Raw genomic sequence first — 24,100 nt, 5'->3', positions numbered from 1 at the left:
ATGGAGAATAAGTTTTAAAGTTTTGTCTATTCGAATTGAACAATCGCTCTTGCTGACTATGATTGTATATTATTTCAAAGTTACACGTAGTTGTATAAAAAGTTGTTTTAAATATATGAACACGTTTTTGTGTCAGCTCTTTGAGACAAAATAAAAGTTTTTGCAATTCTTTGAATTAATTCTTAGACTTGAAATTATACGAACGATTATTATACAAGCCTATTACTATTTTTTATGCATTATAAGAACTTTGAATAGTATTTTCACGCGTTTAACTGACGAATTTGATTTTATGTTTGTTTTACTGATACACAGAAAAAAAATATTACTTGAATCAAGAGTTTTTTTCGGAATTGAATATTTGTTTTAAGTCGTTTTGTTTTCTTAACTCGAGAAAATATTCACCAGCATATATAGTTGGAACAAGAATTTAAAGTCTTCTAAGCAAATTTTCTTTTTTTTTAGATTTAACAAAATTATACTTGACTCAAGAATTTAAATTTATCAATTGATGAAATTTTTTCTTAAATCAAAAATATCAATTTTACGAAAAAAATATCCCTAAGCCAAAAAAAAATATGTACCTGAAGATCGGAACGTTTTTCGCTAAACGAAAATAAAAAAACAAAATGAAAAGTAAAACATCTACTGGATCTAAATTTCTGAAATGTCTCGCATAGATACTAGTGTGTCAATTGAAACTTACAGACCGGCTCCAACTACCCCTTAAAAATCACCTTTAAGCAAACAAATTACATAAATTTTTTTCATTTTCGTCGCACGAAAAACGACTCGATCTTCAAGACATAAAAAAATTTTTTTTCATAACGATATTTTCGCCTCAAGTATATGTTCTTCTTGATTCATGTTATTAGATTTTTTTTCTGTATACAAAATTATATCAATATGAAGATGTAAAAAAGAAAAAATTAAAAATACATTTCAATATTATTCACATGATAAAAGTTTATGAGATTTGAGATACTTAGTTTGAAATTGATAAATCATAGTATTGATAAAGCAACAGAAGTATAATAGTTATTATTACTGTAGTATCATAAAGTAAATCAAATGATTTTGTCACGTCAACATGATGGATACGATAAGGTCTCACCTTATATTTATTAAAATGGGTATAATATATTGATAATAGTGCATGTATCAATGGCGTATAAAAATAATAATAGTAATAAAAAATATTTGAATAAATATTTAAAGAAATTAGAATGTATATTTTCAGAATATAAAAGTGTAAGCACACGCACTCAGTACTCGATTGCGTGCAATGAAAAGCAAAATATGATGCGCTCTATCTCGTTATCGCGTGTATGGGCTTTTGTTGCCTTGTAAACATATATACTGCAAAGTGCCATCCATGGTATAATAACAAGCTCATGATAATTCATATAAAATAACTACGAGCAATTGAAAAAATTATTTTTTTAAATGTTGTTTTTTTTTTTACTTTATTTTATTAGCCTCCATTTTTTGTTCTTGTATTTAATATATTCCAAATGTAAAAAAAAAAAAAAAATATTTCGTAATCTATATTTTATATCAGATTCACTCTAAAAGTATATATAGTTTCACTTCTTTAATCAAAAATTGAATATTGATTACGTGAATTAAAAATAAATTATTCATGTGATATCTATAAAAATTATTTGTTAGAGCAGACATTATTACCCTAACAAGCTAAAGTTAACCACAGGTTGACTGTAATATATAAGCAGAAATTGTAATTTTGATGGATATAGAAAAATAAATTGCTTTGTATTTAGTGAAATACAAAATTTTAATTTTCAACCGTTAAAAAAAAAAAAAAAAAAAAGGTGAAGTGTATGAAGCATGAAGAAGTCATCATCACTTTATATGGCAAGGGATAATGCACTTAGAGTACACGTTAAGTGGAGAAAAGTGTGTTGATATTCACACATTAAATAGTAATAAAAAATATAATGATGATTATGTTATTGTAAGTTAATTAGTTACAGATCACATATTAATAATAATAATCTCTTATATAAGCTGTAGGGGATGTAAAGGAAAATAAAAAGCGTCATGGAGAATTAAAAGAGACGATATAAAGAGTAATATTAGCACATCAATATGTAATAACAATTTCAACGTTAGTATGTTGACCTTATATTTTCACCTACACATTTTTTAACACACACAACTTCAATACATATATATGTACATACATACGGTACTTTTTTGCTTATATATGTCTTCTCGTCCACTTCACCGACGCCCTAAGCCTGTAGGAAGCACGTCAATGCACGGGAGAAAAAATGGGAGGAAGAGTATATATATATATTTGAATGTAGTATAGGTAGAGAACAGAAAAGATGCAAAGTATGGAGGGGTTGCGTAGGATAGAAACACTTCCTCGGTCTTACAATCGCGAAACATGATTTTCAAGCTCACACGCGCGTGTAGAACACGTAGCCCCACTACGGCTAATTACCGCACCGGGACCCCAAGGGTCGCAGTCTCTTTCCCCGTCCTTTTCTCGCAGAGATCGTCAAAGTTAAATAAGTATTAGCGCAAGCGTTCTAACTGATCACGATTATTAAAAAAAAATTTGTATATATTCACATATACAGTATACTTTACTTAATGAGACTTTAATCAGGTGGCGTCTCTCAAATTTTATAGTCAAATCCATTAATATTTTTAATGTTAATCATTTTTGAGATGTATAGATAATTTTACGGTTATTGAAGCGACTATTGATTAATAATTGGTAAATATGTCGAAGTGGTGCCGCACCTAATTTTGGCTAATAAAAATTTTTTTGCGGCTTTAAAAAAAAAATTTGTTTTTTCACTTATTCGGCTCAATAAACTTAAAAAAAAAAATATTAATATTGAACAACATCAATTTTTGATAAGGTTAAGTAGATTTAAAAACTAAAAAATGCTTTTTCGGAATTTAAAATTTATGGAGCAGCTGACTTTTAAATTTGTTTTTTGCACTTTTCGAAACGTGATTTAAAAAAAAAAAAATTATCGCAAAATTTCAACTTTTGCATTAGTTACAAAAATTTTATATGTGGAAAAAAGTAAAACCTGCTCTTTCATATTAACTAAATAATCTATTCACAAATAATTTTCAACGCATGGTTTTTATTTACCCATTTATCAAACTCTCAAAAATTAAGTTCTCTTGGAAACAGAATTACAAAAAAAAAAAAAAACATAATGATAACATAAAAGTTTATTACCAGAAACTGTAATTAATTTGATATTTATTTTCATATAAAATTTGTTTTTTTCTATTAAAATAAAAATTAATAACTCAATAAAAATAAATCGAATAATTTTTTATGTACAGTATTTTATTATAATACACTACAAATCTAAGTTACTGTTAATCTAAGATTTAAATCTTACAGTAGGCGTTTTAATCATTAGCCGACAGAAGAGACGAGAGATTAACAAGGTTGAGGACAAGTTTTGTTAAACCGATTACCGCTTAGCGCCTACGCTTACTCTTAACTTCTTTCTTGTTCTCTCTTATGTGAAACTACACGATGTCTTTGTCACGAACGGTGTCTTGATGGGTTTGTTTGCCCCTACAAAATCTCCCGGCGTTTGTTTGATTTTGAAATTAAGGAGATTAAACCGCTTTACTCTAATATATATAATATATGTTTAACTAATATGTAAGAATCATAATATCTTTATACCCTCGTATGTCAAATTCATAAGCTTACTTTTACTTAATAGTATTTATTAATATTTAATTTAACTGTGATATGATATATTCATAAGTCATTAATAAATATTTATACATCTCAATCATACGAGATTATATAGTACGTATAAATTTGATAATATACTTGTCTATTAATAATATGGATTATTGAATATCGATAGTACCTGTTTAGATATTGTATTAAATATATAAGTTTTATAATACCTCCATATATATATTATATGCATTATACTCGATACTATTTGAGCTTAAGTCCATATTATTTCTACCATTTAATGACTTTACTTCACGCAAAGTATTTTTACAGTCTGTACACGATAAATATACCCAAGTTACTAAACTATAAAAAAAAAAAAAATATACAAAAATAAATCATTTAAAACCCCCCGAAAGTCATGAATATTTAAAAAGTAAAAAATAATTTTTGTTCAACAATAACTTGAGATATGAACACGTAAAATATATTCAAGTCAGGGGAAATAATTAATATATTTGTCACTCAATTTTGATGACAGCAAAATTTGATTTTTTAATACGTTCGCCTACTTGGATATATTTTACGTTTTCATCTTAAATTATTGTTTGAAAAAAAATTATTTTTTAAATATTCACGACAGTCGGGATTTTTTAAATGATTCATTTTTATCAATTCGTCAATTTTGTTTTCATTTCAGACTTTTTATACTCTTCTATGCTATCTATTAAATGCGTAGGTTTTTATTTATGATAACACCGGCACACAAAAAAAAATAAGTTCTCTGTACTTTTGACGGGACCGATTTATTCCCATGTATTTTGACCCGCTGAATCCGAATCCGAGGTCCGTTTAACCCGTACACCCTCAGATTTTTAGAAAACTTTAAAAAACCTCAAAAATACACAAAAATCGACCGTTTTTAAAATTTATAAATTTTTTTAACCCTAACTAAGCATGATTTTTATGTATTTCGGTCCTCCACATACTAACCTGAAGTTTATTTAAAACATTAGCCATTTAAAGTCTGAGTAAATTCCAAAAAACCCCAAAAAATTGCAAAAAAGCAAAAAAATTCTTAGTGTTGTGATGAAAAAAATTTTATAGGGCTAAATAAATAATTATTTTCATGTATGTTTATCTGTCACATATAATTCTCGAACATCCATGGCTCAGACATCTCTAAAATTTTTAGAAAAAAAATTTTTTGAAGCATATTAAAATTTTTTTATGTTTTAGGCCAAAATATTTTTTATATATATATATCACAGATCGAAAAATATGATTTCTTTTATTTATTTCGATTTAAAAAATGATTTTTGTTATACCAAATTTTATTTTTTTCGATTTTTTGGGAATTTTTGCCATTTATTTAAAATTTTAGAGATGTCTGAGCCATGGATGTTCGAGAATTATATGTGACAGATAAACATACATGAAAATAATTATTTATTTAGCCCTATAAAATTTTTTTCATCACAACACTAAGAATTTTTTTGCTTTTTTGCAATTTTTTGGGGTTTTTTGGAATTTACTCAGACTTTAAATGGCTAATGTTTTAAATAAACTTCAGGTTAGTATGTGGAGGACCGAAATACATAAAAATCATGCTTAGTTAGGGTTAAAAAAATTTATAAATTTTAAAAACGGTCGATTTTTGTGTATTTTTGAGGTTTTTTAAAGTTTTCTAAAAATCTGAGGGTGTACGGGTTAAACGGACCTCGGATTCGGATTCAGCGGGTCAAAATACATGGGAATAAATCGGTCCCGTCAAAAGTACAGAGAACTTGTTTTTTTTGTGTGCCGGTGTAATATTCATCAATATTTGAAAAAACCCGCGTGATTATTTGTTTTGCGCCACCTGTATTATGCCAACATGATAAAATATGAAACAAAATAATATGTTATTATGTTTTATCACTGAATTTTGGATCAATCAATTTTTCAATCGACCATATTTTGAGAAATATTATTTTATAAATAAAATATAGCCGATAACTATCAGCACTGAATTCTGATTATTTTGAAGGGTCAACCAATTTTTTAGGTAAATTTGATTATGAGAAAAGTGAAATATAACAAAAAAAGTTACCAGAACTCCTCATGAGCAAATATAGTCCTCTTTTTTTATTACGCGCATTCAGGGTTAACAATCCAAGAAAATAATAAGCAATATCAGGAGTTATCAGATATTTTCGGCCAAGTTGTTCTCGGAAACAAAATTTTTAAATACAAACTACAGACTACACATTGACACATTACTGTCTAATCTACCAAAGTGCGCTTTAATTTTCTGATACTATTTCTTTGTTTAAGAGAAAAATTCTACCAAAGTTCCTGATTACTGTATTAGTGCAACAAAGATAATATCATTCACCCACTTGGGTGCAAAAGAAAAAAAAGTAAGAACCCCTGATACTAAAAATTATAAATTTTTTTATTTAATAAATAAAAATATTTTATTTTTTAAATAATAAAATTTATATTGATATTGATAACAGATTAATTTATGTATTTACTAAATTTATATAGGAACGATAAAATATCTTTTGCGCATCAATTATTTATTCAATTTATCAAATATTTTATTACCGTTTTAAATTTAATAATTATATGGTGAGTAATTAATTATTCACCGTCACTAATGGAACAATAAATTTTTAATTTAATTATTGCATATATTTATGCTTTAAAACAAATACGATAGTAATGTGTAAAATTAATAAAATTTCAACAAAAATATATAGCACTTTATATTAATAATTACCGGAATATAATAATTAGCAGTTTCTGTGGTACTACTGAAGACGTAAGTAAATTGAATTTTTTTTTTGTCAAATGTTTTATGCTAATAACTAAATATATTTCATAAAATTTTACATATTTTTAAGATGCATTAAAAATATTTATTAACTTTTAAAAATGACTTATGAAGCAAATTATCAATAATTACTGTTGTGCTAATGATTGATATTTTCACTTGAATTTATAAATGATAGCTAATATTTAATAATTTTTCAAATTATAAATATTCTGTCAATATATTTATTTATTCTATAATTCAAATAAGAGCCACGATTTTGATAAGTGTATAGAAGGTGTCTGAATACTTATAATTTTATAATATACGTCTGGCAATTAAATTTTGATTTTAGTAAGTAGCCTTACTGAGATTATAAACGAAAAGAAAGGAGAGAAAGTTTTTATATAGAAGGGAAGGAAGTAATTTTGGGGCCCAAGGCTCACACTTATATTAACCAAACTGTCGTTTTGTGGCGAGACTTTTTGATGCTGATACACACACACACATACACAAAAAATCCTAACAGAACAACCTATCCAGAATATTTTCATGATTAAACCAACCACATGTGTAAGAGTAACAAAGATGAAAATAGTTTTAAAAAAAAGAAGAACAGAGATGCTGAGTGAGAGAGACCTGGTATAATATCTCGTTTAGAGAGATTACAGGTTCGAAGAGGCTGCCAATGTATAAAACAAACATCGTTAACCAAACCCTATACTTAAGACCTCTCACTCTTCCTGCATTATTTACTCTTATATGTGCATCAAAATTCTTTTACTCTCTCATACTCACATCTCAACTCTATTCTTGCTTTACTTCTGACCATCCCCGGAGGTCCATTTGCTTCTTTCTCTTATATACATATACATACAATATATATATATATACAGATCATCCAACAAGACCCACATGCCAATGTGGATTCACTAACCATCATTGTGTTTGTGTCTTCATACATCTTTTAAATTCATGTCTGTCTGCATGAGTCTCGTCGTTTTAACACAAAATTCATATCCAGTATATATACATGTATGCATATATATAAACCAATCCTCAATACACTAATACAATACAAGATATATATATATATATATATATATATATACATATATATATATATATATATATATATATATATATATGAGTGCGAATCTTAATCCTAAAGTAAAGTACACCCGCACAAATCATTATGACTCTATGTGTGAGTTTATGTACATAGTTGACCATATGTTCTTGAGAACAAGATGAAGTAGTGAGCAAAATATATGTATATGTATATATATATATACATATTGAGATGTAGAGACTAAGATCCCAGAGCAGAGGCCAGTTCAGGTAGACTGGTTATTCTCTCTGAGAATATGAGGATACCAGTACAATTTTCATCAGGTGTAATTATCTGACGTTGCTGTAGAATGCATTAAATTTATGATGGATGATGGATGTGTATATATATTATCGTCACTTTTGCAACTCATACATTCAAGTGGTAAAATATTTGTATACATATATATGAACAGTACGAATATAATGATTGGTATGAAAAAGACGAAGAGAAAGAATAAGTAAAGGAGGAGACATGTCTAGAACGATTTATCGATGCAGATTGATTTAGAGCATACTGATGGAAAAGATTATATTACGCCTCAGACATGATGTCGAGTTGGTGTACTTTCGATGATTATGTCAACAGAAATAAGATTAATGCTTAGATTGATACTACTCGACTATTATTGACGATATAACTTTTTTTTTTTTTAATAATTTTAATTAATTTATATTCATATGAATTGTTAATGTATATTCATTAATGTTAGCTTGTTTTTCACATATAAAAAAAATAAGAATACATATTTAAATATTTTTATGTTTGTAATAATTCAATATGATTTAGCTGATGCTTAATTATAGTTGAAATAAAAATTAATAGGAAATAAATATTTAAATTTTAAGATAAGTATTAATTAAAAAAGTTTCTCAACTTCTTATATCTATTTATTAATATTCAAAATATTTTCTAAAAATTTATAAACACGTCGCATAAATAACACCAAATCTTCTCATGTACATTTAAACTATTTTTGACAGCTATCTCAATTAAATAATATTTACGTAAACAGCTTAAATTTTATGTACTCTGTTAATTTATTATATATATATTTGGGCCATTCCACCAAATGAAATTTTTTTGAGTGATGTGAACTCCGCAGATCTGTTTAAATATTATGAAGTTATTCTTTGTATCAAGATAATGACTCACTGAAGATTTAAACTTTTAATATTGAGTATATTTTTGTAATAATGAATTTTAGAATATTGTTTTTTTTTTTTTTTTATAAAAATTTCTTAATTTTTCAATCAAAATATTTATTCTTTACTATAAGTAACGGAAAAAGCCTTCAAAAATTCAATTAAAGTGAAAAAGCGATTTTTCTGCTATTGTGGAAAGTTTTTTTTTCAAATTTGATATTTCTCTCTGAAAGATGAGAACTTTTAACACAAAATATGTAATTTTCGCGATGTGGTTATTTTGATTTCAAATGCAACTAAATAAAAAAAAACAATATAGATAAATATATCCTCTATATCCAATTTTCATAACCTTTCAGTATATCTTTCTATCACGTCATTAAATCAATTTTATTTTTTTATACTCAAGTTATAGCCCTAATATAAGCTCATCTATAATATTCATAAAACATTAATTTATAAGTTTGACATATAAATACTTAACATATAAGTATCTACATATTTATAAACATAAGAGAACAAAATAAATTATATTGTTCTCGTTTAAGAAAAGCTCTATACATTTGTTACCATTCTATATTATAATTGACTGAGCTTATTCTTATATCTCATAAATTTATAATTTAATACTTAATATCATTGTCATTAATATATATAATATGCATATGTAATTTTATCATTCATATTCACTCTGTATTTAAATACAATGATAGTAATGTGTTTAGAGACATATTATTATTATTTATATCAATAATTCAAATAACTTTATTTTTATCATTAAATAAATATTTTCTTTTCCCAAAAAATCTATCTTATGCGAAACATATATATGTAATTTATTTTTAAAAAAATAAATATAGCAGTAGTTTTTTTTTTCTGAATGTATAATAGTCAAGTAGTGTCAAATAAAAGTTATATGTGTAAGTCACCAAAAGGATTAGTGGATTATATATATATAAATACAAAAAAGAAGAAAAAAAGATATATGTTGATTGTCGCAGCACAAATACATAGCTGATGTCTTTTGTAAAAAGTATCTCTGCGATGTATAAAAATAGTAAGTCTTTACACTTTAAACGGACTATAAAAAAGCGTCAAGGTGTGTAGAGAGATCTACATCACTATTGCTTTCTTGAGTTTCCAATCATATCGTCAGAAAGTGCTTACTCCTGATCGTTCTTGTAGGGACACTTTCGACTCGCCGGGTATAGTCTTCCGTTTGAGCGTCAGCTTAATGGAAAAGAAAGAGTCTAAAAGTGTAAACCGCAACTCACACAGATTTATAAGACAGATACAAACATGAAAAGGAAGTTCGATCATGATTTCCCAAGCTGACGACTAAATTATTATTATTATCAACACAAAAAAAAAAAAAAAAACTCAATGGTTTTATAATAATCCAGTAGTTTGTAAGAATAACTTAAACATTTTACAGTAAATGATTTGAAAAATATCGCGTCAAAAATAAATTATAAATTAATATAACATTTATATAATTTATCATAAAATTAAACCTTATCAAGATATCTCACACAACGTCTCTGGTGGTAATTACGGGCAAGTGATTATCCTATTATATAACAATACTGGGTTTATAATAACATTATCTACCTAAATCTATCTCTATATAAATATAATAAATTATATAGTAAATAACATAAAAGAAGAAAAAAAAGAGTATAATAATATTTGATGAAGAAATTTTACCTGCCACTCTTGGTAATGACCATCTCAGTGCCGAGTTTATGGAATTTTTCCCAGAGATCTTTACCCTCTAATGTAACCTTGGGATCATCAACAACGCCATCCTCTTCGGGATGATGAGGAGGTACAAAATGATGAGGAGCGGCAAGAGGATGATGAGGTGCCAAAGGAAGCGGCGATGAGTGCATCATGCCCGGTGGAAGAGGCAGCCTCAACGGCCTCATTGTTGGGCCACCTGGGCCGCCTTGGTGATGATGATGAAGAGCTGCTGCTGCTGCTGCCAGAACTGCTGCGTTTGCTTCCTCTGGTGTATGAGGACCAAGACCTAGGCCTAGAACCATAACATTATTTTTTTATATAATACAAAATTTTGCTGTTAAGATAATTTTTCTACTTTAATATACGTACTTAAAGTAATTATTGAAAAAAATTAATGACACGGAGTTAATAGAAGTTATAGATCAACTCGATTTTATTTTATTTTTTCGTTAAAATTTTAAGGAAGAGTAAAATTAAATCAAGAAATTTTTTAATTACAAACAGAAGAAAATTTAATTTTTAAAACTGTTCACTTTTATTTGATGGAATTTTTAAATTTTTGTAGGATTTAGTAAAAAATTTTAATAATTCATCAATAGAATATTTTTTAATAAAAATGTTAAAATTAATTTTCAATAAATTTTACAAAATTGCACCGTTATATTTTGAATAAATAACAAACCTCAATTTTCAGTAATATTTTATATTTTTTTTTTCCAACATCAATCAGCTATTTTTCTTAATATACTGTTATAATAAATCTAAAATCTATAGTTTACTTAATTACAAATAATGAAGTTTGTTCAATTTATGATGTAAATTTTTTCATAAACTGAATAAGATAAAATTTATTTATTTATTTACAATAACAGTATATTAAACCAAGTTTGAAAAATTTTTCCAAATTCGAATTTTCCACGGAGTTTGTCTTCATATACACAGAAAAAAAAGATTTCTTGACGCAAGAAATATTTTGCATTATGAATTAAAGACAAAAACTTTCTCGACGCAAGAAATTTTTTTTTGTCCCAAAAAATTTTTTCTTGTCCCAAAATAAAAATGTTCATTTCTAATTTATAATGGAAACAATTTTCTTGGGGCGAGTAAAAATTTTTTTCGCCAAGAAATCTTTGTTTTATGATTAGTAATATTTACATTGAAAACAAAATGAAACCACCAATTACTTACACTATTGAAAATAAATTTAAATTATCGACAAATTGCCAATTAAAGATTAAATAAACTCAAAATTCACTTAAAGTAACAAAAATCTGTAATTATTATTTGACGTCAAAGAAGTACTTCAAAAAGTTTTAGCGATTTATGAGTCCTATCTTATTAGTTATCATGATTGCTTCAATAATTTCCAACAGATTCACTTAACATAAATTAAATTTCTATCAAATCTTATTATATATTTATAATTATACACAATAAAATTAGTAAATTTTTACCACACGCAATATTTAGCAAGGGAATAATAACATCCTAATAGTCATGGTCATTGTGATATAAATAAAGAATAAAAGTAAATAAATCCAACTTGATTACTCGACCACGCGATTCAAACAGTAATTTAGCAACAAGTAAAAAAAAATTTTAAATAAAAATAGACAAGTATTATATACATGATGTATATTTATGTATATGAAGAGAAATATTATAGTATGAGTGTACAGTAGAGTATTAGTGCACAAACTGTTTACGAAGTTGAACTCTGTTTCATAGTTCTTATATTCTTCAACAAGTACAAACCCACACTTTTCTTTATGTACAAAGACTCTTCCTGGGATCTTGAACGAGCAAGTTGCTAGATATCAATTTTACAAACGAACCTTGTGATCGTAAAATACAGTAATTGGAACAAGCCTTTTTTCTTTTTTTACTTTACTTTGTAACTATACTACCAACATTTCTTGGGTATTTTAACAAAAAAAATAATCGCTAAGCTAATAAAGAAATCAGTAATAGATTTACAAAAACATTATTTTAAATGAATAACTACATATATATTTATATTTTGCTACCTATCATTTTTTTTGGTTTTACTATTATTTTTTAGACCCCACGGGCTTTATTTTTTTTTTTTTTTCTATCGAGGATTGATCATTGAGACACACAAAACAAATCAAAGAGTTTTGCTACGATGAGCTGCTATTTGTTCGTCCTCCAGGGTCAAACTCACCCGCGGTCATATTTCTGGGAAATATATATACATATAAATCATGTCTGAACATGGATTTTTGTTTGTGTTAATAAACAATTAGATTACAAATAAAACAAAAAGATAACATTAATGTAATTAAGAAAATCTTAAACGTTAAATAAAATTTCAAATTAATTTAATTTTATAAATTTAAAATGTAATTTTTTATTAATGCGTTAATTTATTTTTACGCCTTGTTTGAAATTAATTACATTTTACAAAATTATTTAATCAATCATACCGTCTTTAATTTCTTATTTATATATATGTATGTATATAAGAGATATATATATCTATATACATAGCAATTGAAAGAATCGACGTTGCGTAAAACATTTACACAAAGATATTTGCGGTACGCCTGATGTAAATTAAGGGTATAAGTTAAGAGACAAGACAAGTCACTGAGGTCTAGGCTTCATCAAAGAGACCACACACATGCCATCCCATTTTTATATGACAATTGTCACTATATAAATATATATACAATAATGCCATGTCAATAAATATATTCATCATGCATTAGAATAATATTGTTTTAAATATATGACGTCATAGGAAAATTTGATTTTTCATTAATTTAAATAAAGGAGAGAAGTTATTAAATTTTTTAAAAATAACTATTAATTTTAAAACGTGTAAAGGTAATTAGTTAAATAAAATGTATATCGATAAAATGAGAGGTCTTGTTTTTGAACGCGCATCTTCACGTAAAAACTACGGAATATTTTCACATGAAATTTACACCACAAAATTCTGCGTATTTCAAAGAAGGTTTTTAGATATATATTGTAATAATTTTGATGATACAAAGTATACTTTTTCAAATTTCATTTTAATAAATTTTATCGATTATCGATTGTTCTTTTTTTCAAATAAAACAAAAGAGCATAATATATATGAATCTGTCCTTTTTTTTGGCATATGATATGATTTTATTTTCTAATTAATATTTTAAAAAGTACTGAAGATACTAATAGTAATAATCATCATCATCATCAAATTAAATTCCTATTTGAAAGTTCAAAAAATTTTGTTTTAAATGTCTGATAGTAATTTTAATGTTGAGAAATTGTATTGTTATGCAGACAATATTTTTGATGAAAATTTTTTTTAAAATATATAATTTATATTAGTGATACATTTTTATTGCCCGCGAAACGGATGGAATCTGCTAGTATTAATATAAAAAAACAATAAATAATTTTTAATAACCTTGTAGTGAATATTTACTTGTCCTGATTGGACTTAACGACGTTAAATATTATTTTTAACAAAAAGAATTAAATATTATTATTTTTCGCCACAACACTATGTGTCTTTGGTAATGATTACGCAGGTTTTAATTTCGAATGCAAGCGGCACGTCAGTTTGCCCTTGGCAAAGATTAATCACCACAACGTCTATGAGCAGGAGTTGGCTGTGAGCCTGCAGCACTTAGAAAGAACGAACCAGCACGAGCGTCACGCGTCGCTCCACGAAATTAATATGCCGTAAGTTTAAGCTACTTCTCAAACGTTTTCACCAATTCTTTTATTTGTTTAATTTTTTTTTTTATTACTTATCCTTCGTATACTTTATGTACCAACTTTGTTATAATTTAAAAAAAAAATTTTTTGAAATCTTATCCAGAAAAAAAAAATTCTGGACTGAAGGTAAATTTTCTTGATTCGAGAAAGTCCTTTTGAAAACTTAAATTTTCTAGGATAAAGTAGAAATCTCCTCTGATCAAAACAAATTCTCTTTGCTCAAAAAAATCTTATGATCATGAATTTAACTGACAGTTAACAATTTTCGGAGTTTTTTTTTCAACAGATCAATGATAAAAATATAAAATATAAAAATATGCACATGTAGAGAATTTAAAAAACTATAGGCGCAATTTTTTCAAATATTATTTTTTTTATAATTTATCGTTTTGAACAAAATCAAAAAACTTTCAGACCTCGGCTAACCAGTATATCATTAAAATCTTCATTTGGTTTCCGAAAACGTTCATCTTCCAAATCATTTTCTTGACTTAAGACAACTTTTTTGCTGTGTATCTGACTAATTTTTGTATAGTAATCAAATCTAATTCAAAATTAACTTAAAGAAAAAAGTGACATCACCCGATTTTAAATTATTCAAGCGGACATAAAACACTGAAGGCTTTTTCTTTCCTAGACACGGTTCGCGCGTGTAAACTCTTAAACCGAAACTGACGTGATCTCTACTCAAAATTGATAAATAATTTAAATTCAAGACCCAGACACAAAAAAAAATATCTTTCTTCACGTATTTACTTTATCCGTAAAAAAGAAACCATAAGAAAATGATAAATAAATAATAAAAATTAAAAATATAAATCACCTTGAGGTGTAAGTCCGTGTAGATTAAACTGGGGATGATGATGTGGACTACCAAGTAGTCCTTTTGACGACAGATGATGTGGATTACCAGGAGACGCGTTATGAGACAAATGTACACCACTCGGATTGCAAAAACCCGCGGCAGCCAAGGCGTTAAAATAATTAGCTGCGGCAGCTTCTGCTGACGACGGATGTCCTATTTGATCACGTTGCGAGTGATTGTTATTATTATTATGTGGTGGAGGTGTTTCAGGTGCAGCAGCTGGACTTCCAGGTCCTCCGGGTGGTGGCGAGGCACTTCCTTGAGACGAAGAACCACCAAGATGTGATGGATGGGTATTTGCTGCAGTAAGCAACGAGGATACACTAAAATCAGTAGGCCGAGGTGCCGCTGGTGCCGGTAAGTGACTGGATGAGAGATGTCCGTTGCCGTTGCCGCTCGCCGAATTATTTATTGTTGAGAATGGCGAGTGCTGATTAAGTGTCGGCGCGGCTGCTGATGCAGGATACGCCATCCCAGGCCCTCCCGCCCCCACCCCCCTAAGTCCCGTATTCGCACTCTCGAGTGTGTTATTTACCTCCAATTCAAATTCTCTTCTTCTAATCTGATGTTGATGATTTTGAGTAGGATTAGAGTGATGATGATTGTGATTATTGTAACGATGATGATGATGATGATCTAATAACAACACGCCGGCGTTATCCTGCTTCGCCGACAAGATACCGTCCACTACCTCCACCTCTTCTTTGGATCTTATTTTTTGGGGTGCCTGTAATGGAGTGCTGGCGCAGTGGGTACCCCTGCACGTCGTGTCTTGTTCGAATCTCATCGAGATGGGGCGAATTAACAGAGTCGCGCGAGATTACTCTTCGAGTGACTCAATCTATTTCCTAAAAAAACAACGCACTTGTTTTAATTTACGTTTTTTTTTCCTTCTTTTTATAACTCGCTATCGGTTATATATCGCAATTAATTATTATTTCCCGATAAATTAATTTGGCATTTTTTTTTTTTACAATACACAACATTTATATGTATATATTTGTTTGTTATTTATTTAGCAAAAGCTCACGAAACTATATTCCATATCTTAACACGCGACATCGCGCGCGTTTTATTTTTATCTCGTTAATATACACTCGCATTAAATTCAAACGCAATATAAACATTTTAAAATTATTTATTTAAATGTGCTATTGATTTGTCACACCACGTAAAATAAGTCACTTGACAAATTCACATATTATTATTTGTTGTTGTATGCACTGATGATTCTGCGATACACTGACACTGTAAAATATTTATTATTTTATTTAATCCTCAATTAAAATAAATTAATTAGTATATTTATTAGCCGTTCGTGATTTACAATTTAATCCGGCAAATGTATATTTCTGTCAATGTCATCTGTCGAATGAATAATTAACCAAAGACACGAACACGTTGGTAAATTTTTTAAAATATCATCATCGTACACTTGATTAAATACTTTCACAAAACAATTTAACAATAATACTAATTAAAAAATAACAAAATATTATCCATTTTATTTCTCTACATTTTAATAGGCATTTTGTATCATCCTTTAGATATTTCGAATATTCACTCACTATTTTTGAATTAGTTTTAACGATAAATTAATGAAAAAAAACAAAGCTGGCTGTCAGCGTCCGACGGGCGACAAACGCAACGCCACTCTCGTCGTGGCTCGACATAAAAACCCGTCCAACTTTTATAATTCACTGTATACTCTCACAAATAAACCAATCGTCAACTTATGTCACATTTAAATACATATACATATGTACATGTATGTATTACATATTCAAAATATAATAACACTGTCCACTGATGAATGAAAAAAAATGAATACTTTGTCGACTTACATATATATTTATGTATCGATAAATATTTAGCCGGTAGGAGAACGATGCGATAGCTAGAGAAATATAAACAACACTGTTACAATAATATTTAGTGTAAGAAATATGTGGTCGCGTCGGGCTCAAGGCCCGGTTTGCCCGCGGAGAGACTGAGGTGTTACTTGGGTGGCGCCGCGATGGTCACTGAGCAGCGCTAGGATTGACACCTCCTCCGGGATTCACCCCCACACCTCCCTCACGCTCGCACGGAGGTGTTGGTGTGCTAAAGTCCCGAGTAGCATCGTCCGACTGTTGGAGGAAGCGAGAAGAAAGTTAAGCGCAAGTGAGAGAGGGGACACTCTCCCAGCGCGAACGCGGTAGGCGTGAATGCTGGAGGGCAGCAACGCGAAGACTGAGACCTTGCTGAGCTCCTCCTCTCTTCCCCTACAATGAACGACTTGTCTCTGAGTTAACTCTAAAGTAAGCGGCGCTGCTGTTGCTGTTGTTACTGCTGCTGCTGGTGGTGCTGATGCTTTTACTGTCGCGGTAGAGGCAGAGGCAGAGGCAGAGGCAAAGGCAGAGGTAGAGGTAAAGGTAGAGGTAGAGGTGGCAACGTTGAAACAAATATTGGTGGGAGATAGTCACTGAATCTAAGTTCCTTACTATACTATACCCCGACCGAAGTTACCGAACCACTGTGCACATAACTAAAGACAAACGGGGAAAGGTGAACAGCTTAGACGATACGATACCAGAAAATTTTACGTTTCGACCTCTCCGCTCGGCGTATCTGGGCGATAATGAGGCCTCGACGCCCGGATTGGCGTTCCGGCGCCAATCCGGGTGGCGTTGGACGCGACGCCTTTTCCGACGCTCACTCCGTCTTTATTTTCATTTTATATCCTATCTTTTTTCCACTTACGTGTAGTCTCTACTACACACGAAGTCCCACGATCTGTACCGAATAGCTGCCTTCATCCCCACCACCATCCGCTAAGGGTGTTAACCGCGAGTACGCCCATTAACACCACCCTTCCTACATCCAGTTGCCCGTTATATGCTTGCTGGTATTTCTTACGGAAGGGGTAAATTCAGATAACACTCAGAGATTGCGATATAGAGTTTAATCTTTCAACAAATTTTATCTACTCAACTTTTTTTTAGTATACCACAGGATATTACATATAAATACTCTATTGAAATTTTAAGTGAAAAATAATATGTCAATACATGCAATAAATAATTTATGTTTAATAATAATCTAATAATTGATGAAAAAGTTTAATTTTAACTTGGCCTTAATCCTCCTATTCGACAATCAGCTGACTGTTCGTTGTAAAGATATCAAATTCATAAAATTCTATTAATTATTTTCAAAAAATTTTTTGTTTTAATTACATGATTATGTAATTAAGAATATTAGTTTAATTTTAACAAGTAAAATTTTTTATTGAATATTAACTAATAATAAAAAATATTTTTATTTAACTCTTACCTATTTATTTTATTATTTGTTTATATTTTTTGTTAAATAATTAGAAATTTAATAAAACTACTTTAAATACTGAACACAAAATCAAATAAATCTTGAAAGTTTAATTTAAAAAAAAAAATGATAATGTTTACTTTTAAAGAGAAAGTTATATCATATTGAGAGATATAAATAGCTCGCTGTCTGACCGAGAAATGAAAGCGCGGAAAGTTGAAGGATTTCGTGTGAAAATTGACGCTTAGAGGCGAGACGCGCGCATTGACACGGTGCGTTGGTTAAACAGAATACAGCGTCGAAGGGGAAATATTTTACTGGCCCCGCCTTACCAGCGAATTCCCCCACCACTTCTATTTTATGTAACCCCCACTCCTAACCTCAGCCGGTTGTTCTCGATCCACCCTTTAACTCATCCCCACTTTGAAAGGAAGATGTGAGGGAGACTACCGCGACTCACGACGTCGACGACGACAACGACGACACAACACACTCACACGATCGCGCGCAAGGCTTCTCCACGTCGTCATCCTTCGCGCTTAGAGTGTCACACCGACGCCCAGAGCGTCCGTGCGAGCTATTTTGCTTGTATATGTGTACATTTATCCAAGTGTGAGTGTATTTTTTTGCCTTTGAGTCAACTTGTATATATATTTGTGTGTACCTTCTTCGTCTTGTGTATTCGTGTATTATATATACGACAAATACGAATAGGACTTGACTCACCCACGGAGGCCATATCTACTTGCTTTTGTTATTTATTGTGTACTTTATTATTATTTCACTTAATGACCTTTGAGGTGATAAAATTTCAAAAACACATTCCAGTTAATGAACAAATTTTTTTTTTTTTTTTTTTCATTTTACTTTTTAGAAAAAAATATTTAAAAAATTTAAATTATTCTTATATTAAAAATTTTTTTTTCTTTCTAACATAGGAAACATATTTAAATAAATTTTTGTTTTTTTATTGTATACTTATTAGTGCCCAGGATTTAAAAATATTTTTTTATTCGTAATTTATTTTTTATATTCATGCAATACTTAAAATTAATAAAGTTTTGACGTAGTTATTATTGTTGATATGAAAGGTTACGGGTAATTATGTAGTTATTGGGTTTATGTAGGTAATTATACGGTAGTTATGAATTCTATATATTTTATCGAAGTTACACACCACAATTTAGGTATTATATTGTGTATTGTAAGCACTTGACATACAAATGTATATGTCATCGATCGATTGTTTTTAAATTAATGAGACCCTTTAATTCGACCGTTCAAGAACCACTGGGTCAGTGAGAATATTATATATATAAGTGTGTTCTAATTCATGTTATATCTATTATTTGCACTGTGACAAATAAATAAATCAATTTATTTTATTTATAATCTTGTTACTATTATTTTCACAAGACAGATAAAATTATTATCAGACATTTATATATTTTTTAAGTTATTAATTTATTTTATACAATATATTAAATAATTCTGAAGTTAGCAGACAATTAAAAATTTTCAAATTATTTTTTCAACAAATCAATTACAAAAAACTAAAAAAATGCACATGTAGAAAATTAAAAAATCTATAGGTGCAATTTTTAAAAAACTTTTTTAATATAATTTATCGTTATTACAAAAATCCAAAAATTATTAGACGTCGGCTAACTTCAGAATCATTATATTAATTAAATTTAATATAATTTCGATATAAAAAGACTTTGAAAAAGTTAAAAGTATAATTCTGCTTAAAATAAAATAAAAATTAAAAAAAAAAATATAAATAAATATGGATGTATAATAAAAAATTATTATTGAATAGATATGACAAACAGCTCAAGACAAACGACGTGATACTTCTTCAATGCATATAAGCAATCACTACATATCCGATTGATGAATGTGGAAAAAGAGTTTGAGAATTTGGTTAAAAAGCAACTAAAATAAAAATAAAAAAAAAAGTTACCTATATCTCCTACCTAATACCAAACGTCACAAACAGGAACAAGATAGAGCAAGAGCAAACAAAACCAGAGAGCAAACGAGACGGCGAAGCTACATCAGACCGTTCAAAAAAAAAAAAAAAACTAAATAAATAAAATACAATAAGAAAAAAAATTCCAACAAAGACTAAAAAAAATTCGAAGGAAGAGCGACGTAGAAAAGCGTAGCATCAGGAAAAATAAAAAAATAACCATGGACGAGGGTAAGAGAGAAAGATAAAGATATAAAAGAAACTAAAAAATTGTCCTATGTACTCACATACATATACACGCACATATATTTATGCTGAGAATGTACATAGATTCATGTAGTATGTAGTATGTAGTATGTAGGTGCAGTGCATGCTATGGTGCGGAGAGCGGTGGTCATAATCGCGCAGACCGCGTCATAATCCGCGGCGAAAAACATTTGACGACCTACGAAGCTGGGAAAAGGCAACGCAAGCTTATGGGCATGGTCATACCCAAGGAACGCCCACGAAACCCGTGATATCCCTACCGCTATCGTGGATTCGTTGGATCAGCAAATGCTGTGGATCAACGGTGGTAACTTTGGTGGGGAATAACAGTCTAGTAAATGTATGAGTTAAAGTGAGAAAGTTATATAGTACGATAGTAAAAAGAGTAACAAAGACAGCATGTATTGTAAGTATAGTAGGGAGTTGGTCGTTTCAGAGTCGCGAGTTTGGTGGGGAACCCGCGAAGAGCCACGGAATAATCGACATTTCAACGACCAAGACCAAGACGATGTATAAATTATATATAAATGAGATAAATGAAGGAAGAAAATAGTAACTATGTGTGATAAAGATAAAGATATATATATGCATACATATATCTACTGCTTACAGAGCAAATCCCATGGATCTTTGGATGTGTGTTCAAATGTAAGATTGTGTGTGCAGCTATGAAACACAGAATGAGTAAGCTCAAGATCAGACTAGCGGTCGTGAATTGTTTTATTACCGAAGCCACGTCGAACGTCCGGAGATCTTAAAGATATTACACACGAAATATATTTACTGTTTTGTACTCTGCATATAATAGGTAGTAAATAAGCTAATTTACAAATTGACGAATAAGAAAATTTAAAAAAAATACATAACTTGGAAATTAAATAATTATTTGTGACGTGTTTAAATAATATACTTGTGTGTTGAAGTTTCTGCTTTTGGAATATAAATTAAAAATCATAAATATATTAATAATTTTTTACATTTTACAAATATTAAAGATTTTATAACATTACTTAAAGTAGATATATTCATTTTAAAAAATTGTTAATTTTAGTTCGTTTACAATATATTTATAAATAAAACTATATATGTACTTTGAAGTTTTACGGTTTTATTTTACTCTACTTTTATAGCTCACAACTAAACACACTGAATAGTCTCTAGAGCAGTCAGAAAAGCTAACGATCTTGAGTTTGTCGAGACTATATGACGGAATAAAAGATAGAAAAAAGACTGTAAACATCCAAGTTTGCTGACATGATGTATACTTGCAGCTGCTTTATGAAATGAATTTTCTTCGGCATCGGTATAGAGATTATGCACTCTTCTCCTATATATACTACATATATGTATGTGTATATATATCTATGTATCAGATATACGAAAAATACGAAGACACTTTTGCGTTGCAGTCTATAAATCACTTGCAACCATAAACAAAGCTCTTGATGAAATAGATTGCTGAGGTATGTGCGTGACGAGCATCACTACTCTCACATTATGTGTTTTTTATGAAAGTGAACAACTAAATATTCAAAACTGATATTTATATATTTTATAAATATGAAAATATATATTTATATTTATACATTATGTATGTTGATGACTAAGCTTGGAAGTTTGTAATTTATAATACACCAATATAACACTAGTGTGGCTTTTAGAACTCGGTCTACCACCGAAATGACTGAAAATATGTATATATGTATATATAATATATGTATAGTTGTTATTTATTTATTCATCTATTTTTTTTTTAAGATATTTAATTTTCTCTTTTATGTTTTGTCTCGATTTAGTCGTTACGCTCTTCCACGTTAACGACGCGCAAATGACTTACGAGCTGTCCTGGTACGTACTCATCTTCATAACACACAAACCAGCCGCGAATACAGTCACCATGCTTGTGTAATAATAATTCATCCGAAGGAAATATATCTATCGATATAAATACACGGAAAAAATGATGTTCAAAATTTTAATAGTTTGTAGTTTATTTTTGACTCAAAATTAGTATATTTGTGTACTAATATCAAACCAGGATCATTCTATATTACAAAATGGCTACTATTTATATTAAAATTTGATACACATAGAAGAGCAAAATTTGTAATTTCGTATATTAAAATTAATATGAAAAAGAATCGATAAATTGGTATCTACTTATTACTATTCAAATAAACATAGAAAAATTTTAAAAATTTACCACTTATTCGATTTATGTAAGTAATAAATTAATTTATAATAACGAATAAATAACATTTTATATTAATTATTAGTCAATGGGATAGAATTTATAAAATAAGAGTTAGAAGTTTTCGGTATTTTTATGAGCAAAAATATCCAGTATACTAATTTTTTATTTTATTATTTACCACTTATTCGATTTATGTATGTTGTAAATTAATTTATAATGATGAATAAATGATATTTTAAGCTAATAATTGATCAGTGATATCGAATTTATAAAATAAAAGTTCGTAACTTTTGCAATTTTTCGGCTGGAAAAATCAGTATCTAAGATACCAATTCTTAGTTTGACCAATCATTACTTTTTAATAGATGTATGCCATAAATTAATTAGTTTTCACTAATAAGTCACGTATTTATAAACCTAAAAGTAATAATATTTACTTACTTTTTGAAATAATTGACAGCAGTTTTTAGGAATCTACAAAAATTAGTAAACTACATTTGCATTAAGTCCATAATAGAACTGATTATTGATAACAGATCCCACTTTTTACTATCATTTATTAATTTTTAATATTCTGCTTTTTCCGTGTACATACATCTATATTAGAAGGGTTACTAAAATATAAAATCAAAGCAGCTCTAAATATAAAATATTCATTCAATTTAAACATTGTTCAGATAAAATATTTTGGAAACTCTTGTTTAGAATGAAAATACTTAATATTTTAACGCGATTTTCGAAGGAAAAAATTTTTTTTGTATAATTTCTTGTCAATGTAAATTTTTTTTTTTTTTAATAATTATAGACAAGTGCTTACTTGCAAAGTTAAATCGATTGACAGGGTATAAAAACTTTTACGTAAAAATGATAGTCACAAGAAAAGTTATAAGACGAAAAAAAAAATCATTGATCAAGTTCTAGAAAATACTGTACGCTCTTTCTTGATAAGAAAAAGTAGAAGTATATTTAAAAAAAAAACAGAATTATAAAATTTATTTATTATAAGGCTCACGAGTATTTATAAAAGTATATTGAATGAATATAAAATATACAATAATGATTATCAATTATTTAATTGGCAAAAAATCTAGTCTATTACTTGTCAATTTATTTTATATATATCATAAAAAAAGTGAGTAGACAATTAATTCACAATTATTTTACAATTCGTTTAGAAATTTTATCTTTCAATAAATATATTATTTTTAAAGTTTATTCATCACTATTAAATATAAATAATTTATGAAACTCAATGACTGTAA

The 24,100-nt window shown here is 28.6% G+C and overlaps 1 protein-coding gene and 1 long non-coding RNA gene across 7 annotated transcripts in view; one reads left to right on the top strand and one right to left on the bottom strand.

The window, feature by feature from the left end:
- The window catches only part of LOC130678689 (optomotor-blind protein-like), an 81,248-nt gene extending 63,881 nt beyond the window's left edge, over positions 1-17,367 (bottom strand). The window contains exons 1-3 of one of the 6 annotated variants that reach the window (XM_057486080.1): positions 16,941-17,362; positions 15,055-15,944; positions 10,461-10,788 (exon numbers count right to left, since the gene is read on the bottom strand). In XM_057486080.1, coding sequence (XP_057342063.1) covers positions 10,461-10,788; positions 15,055-15,883 — 1,157 coding nt within the window. In that variant the 5' untranslated portion in view covers positions 15,884-15,944; positions 16,941-17,362. Of the gene's footprint in view, positions 1-10,460; positions 10,789-15,054 lie in introns of all 6 variants that reach the window. The other 5 variants (XM_057486083.1, XM_057486079.1, XM_057486082.1 and 2 more) reach the window with 5 other exon arrangements.
- A 2,825-nt stretch (positions 17,368-20,192) lies between these two features.
- Positions 20,193-22,737, top strand: LOC130662944 (uncharacterized). Its single transcript, XR_008989125.1, has 3 exons — positions 20,193-21,556; positions 21,775-22,107; positions 22,441-22,737. It is a non-coding gene; the product is annotated as an uncharacterized LOC130662944 (long non-coding RNA).
- Positions 22,738-24,100: the final 1,363 nt, after the last annotated feature.

Source organism: Microplitis mediator, chromosome 2, assembly GCF_029852145.1.
Source record: "Microplitis mediator isolate UGA2020A chromosome 2, iyMicMedi2.1, whole genome shotgun sequence".
Lineage (NCBI taxonomy): Eukaryota > Metazoa > Arthropoda > Insecta > Hymenoptera > Braconidae > Microplitis > Microplitis mediator.
This window is presented reverse-complemented; position numbering and strand designations above follow the sequence as displayed.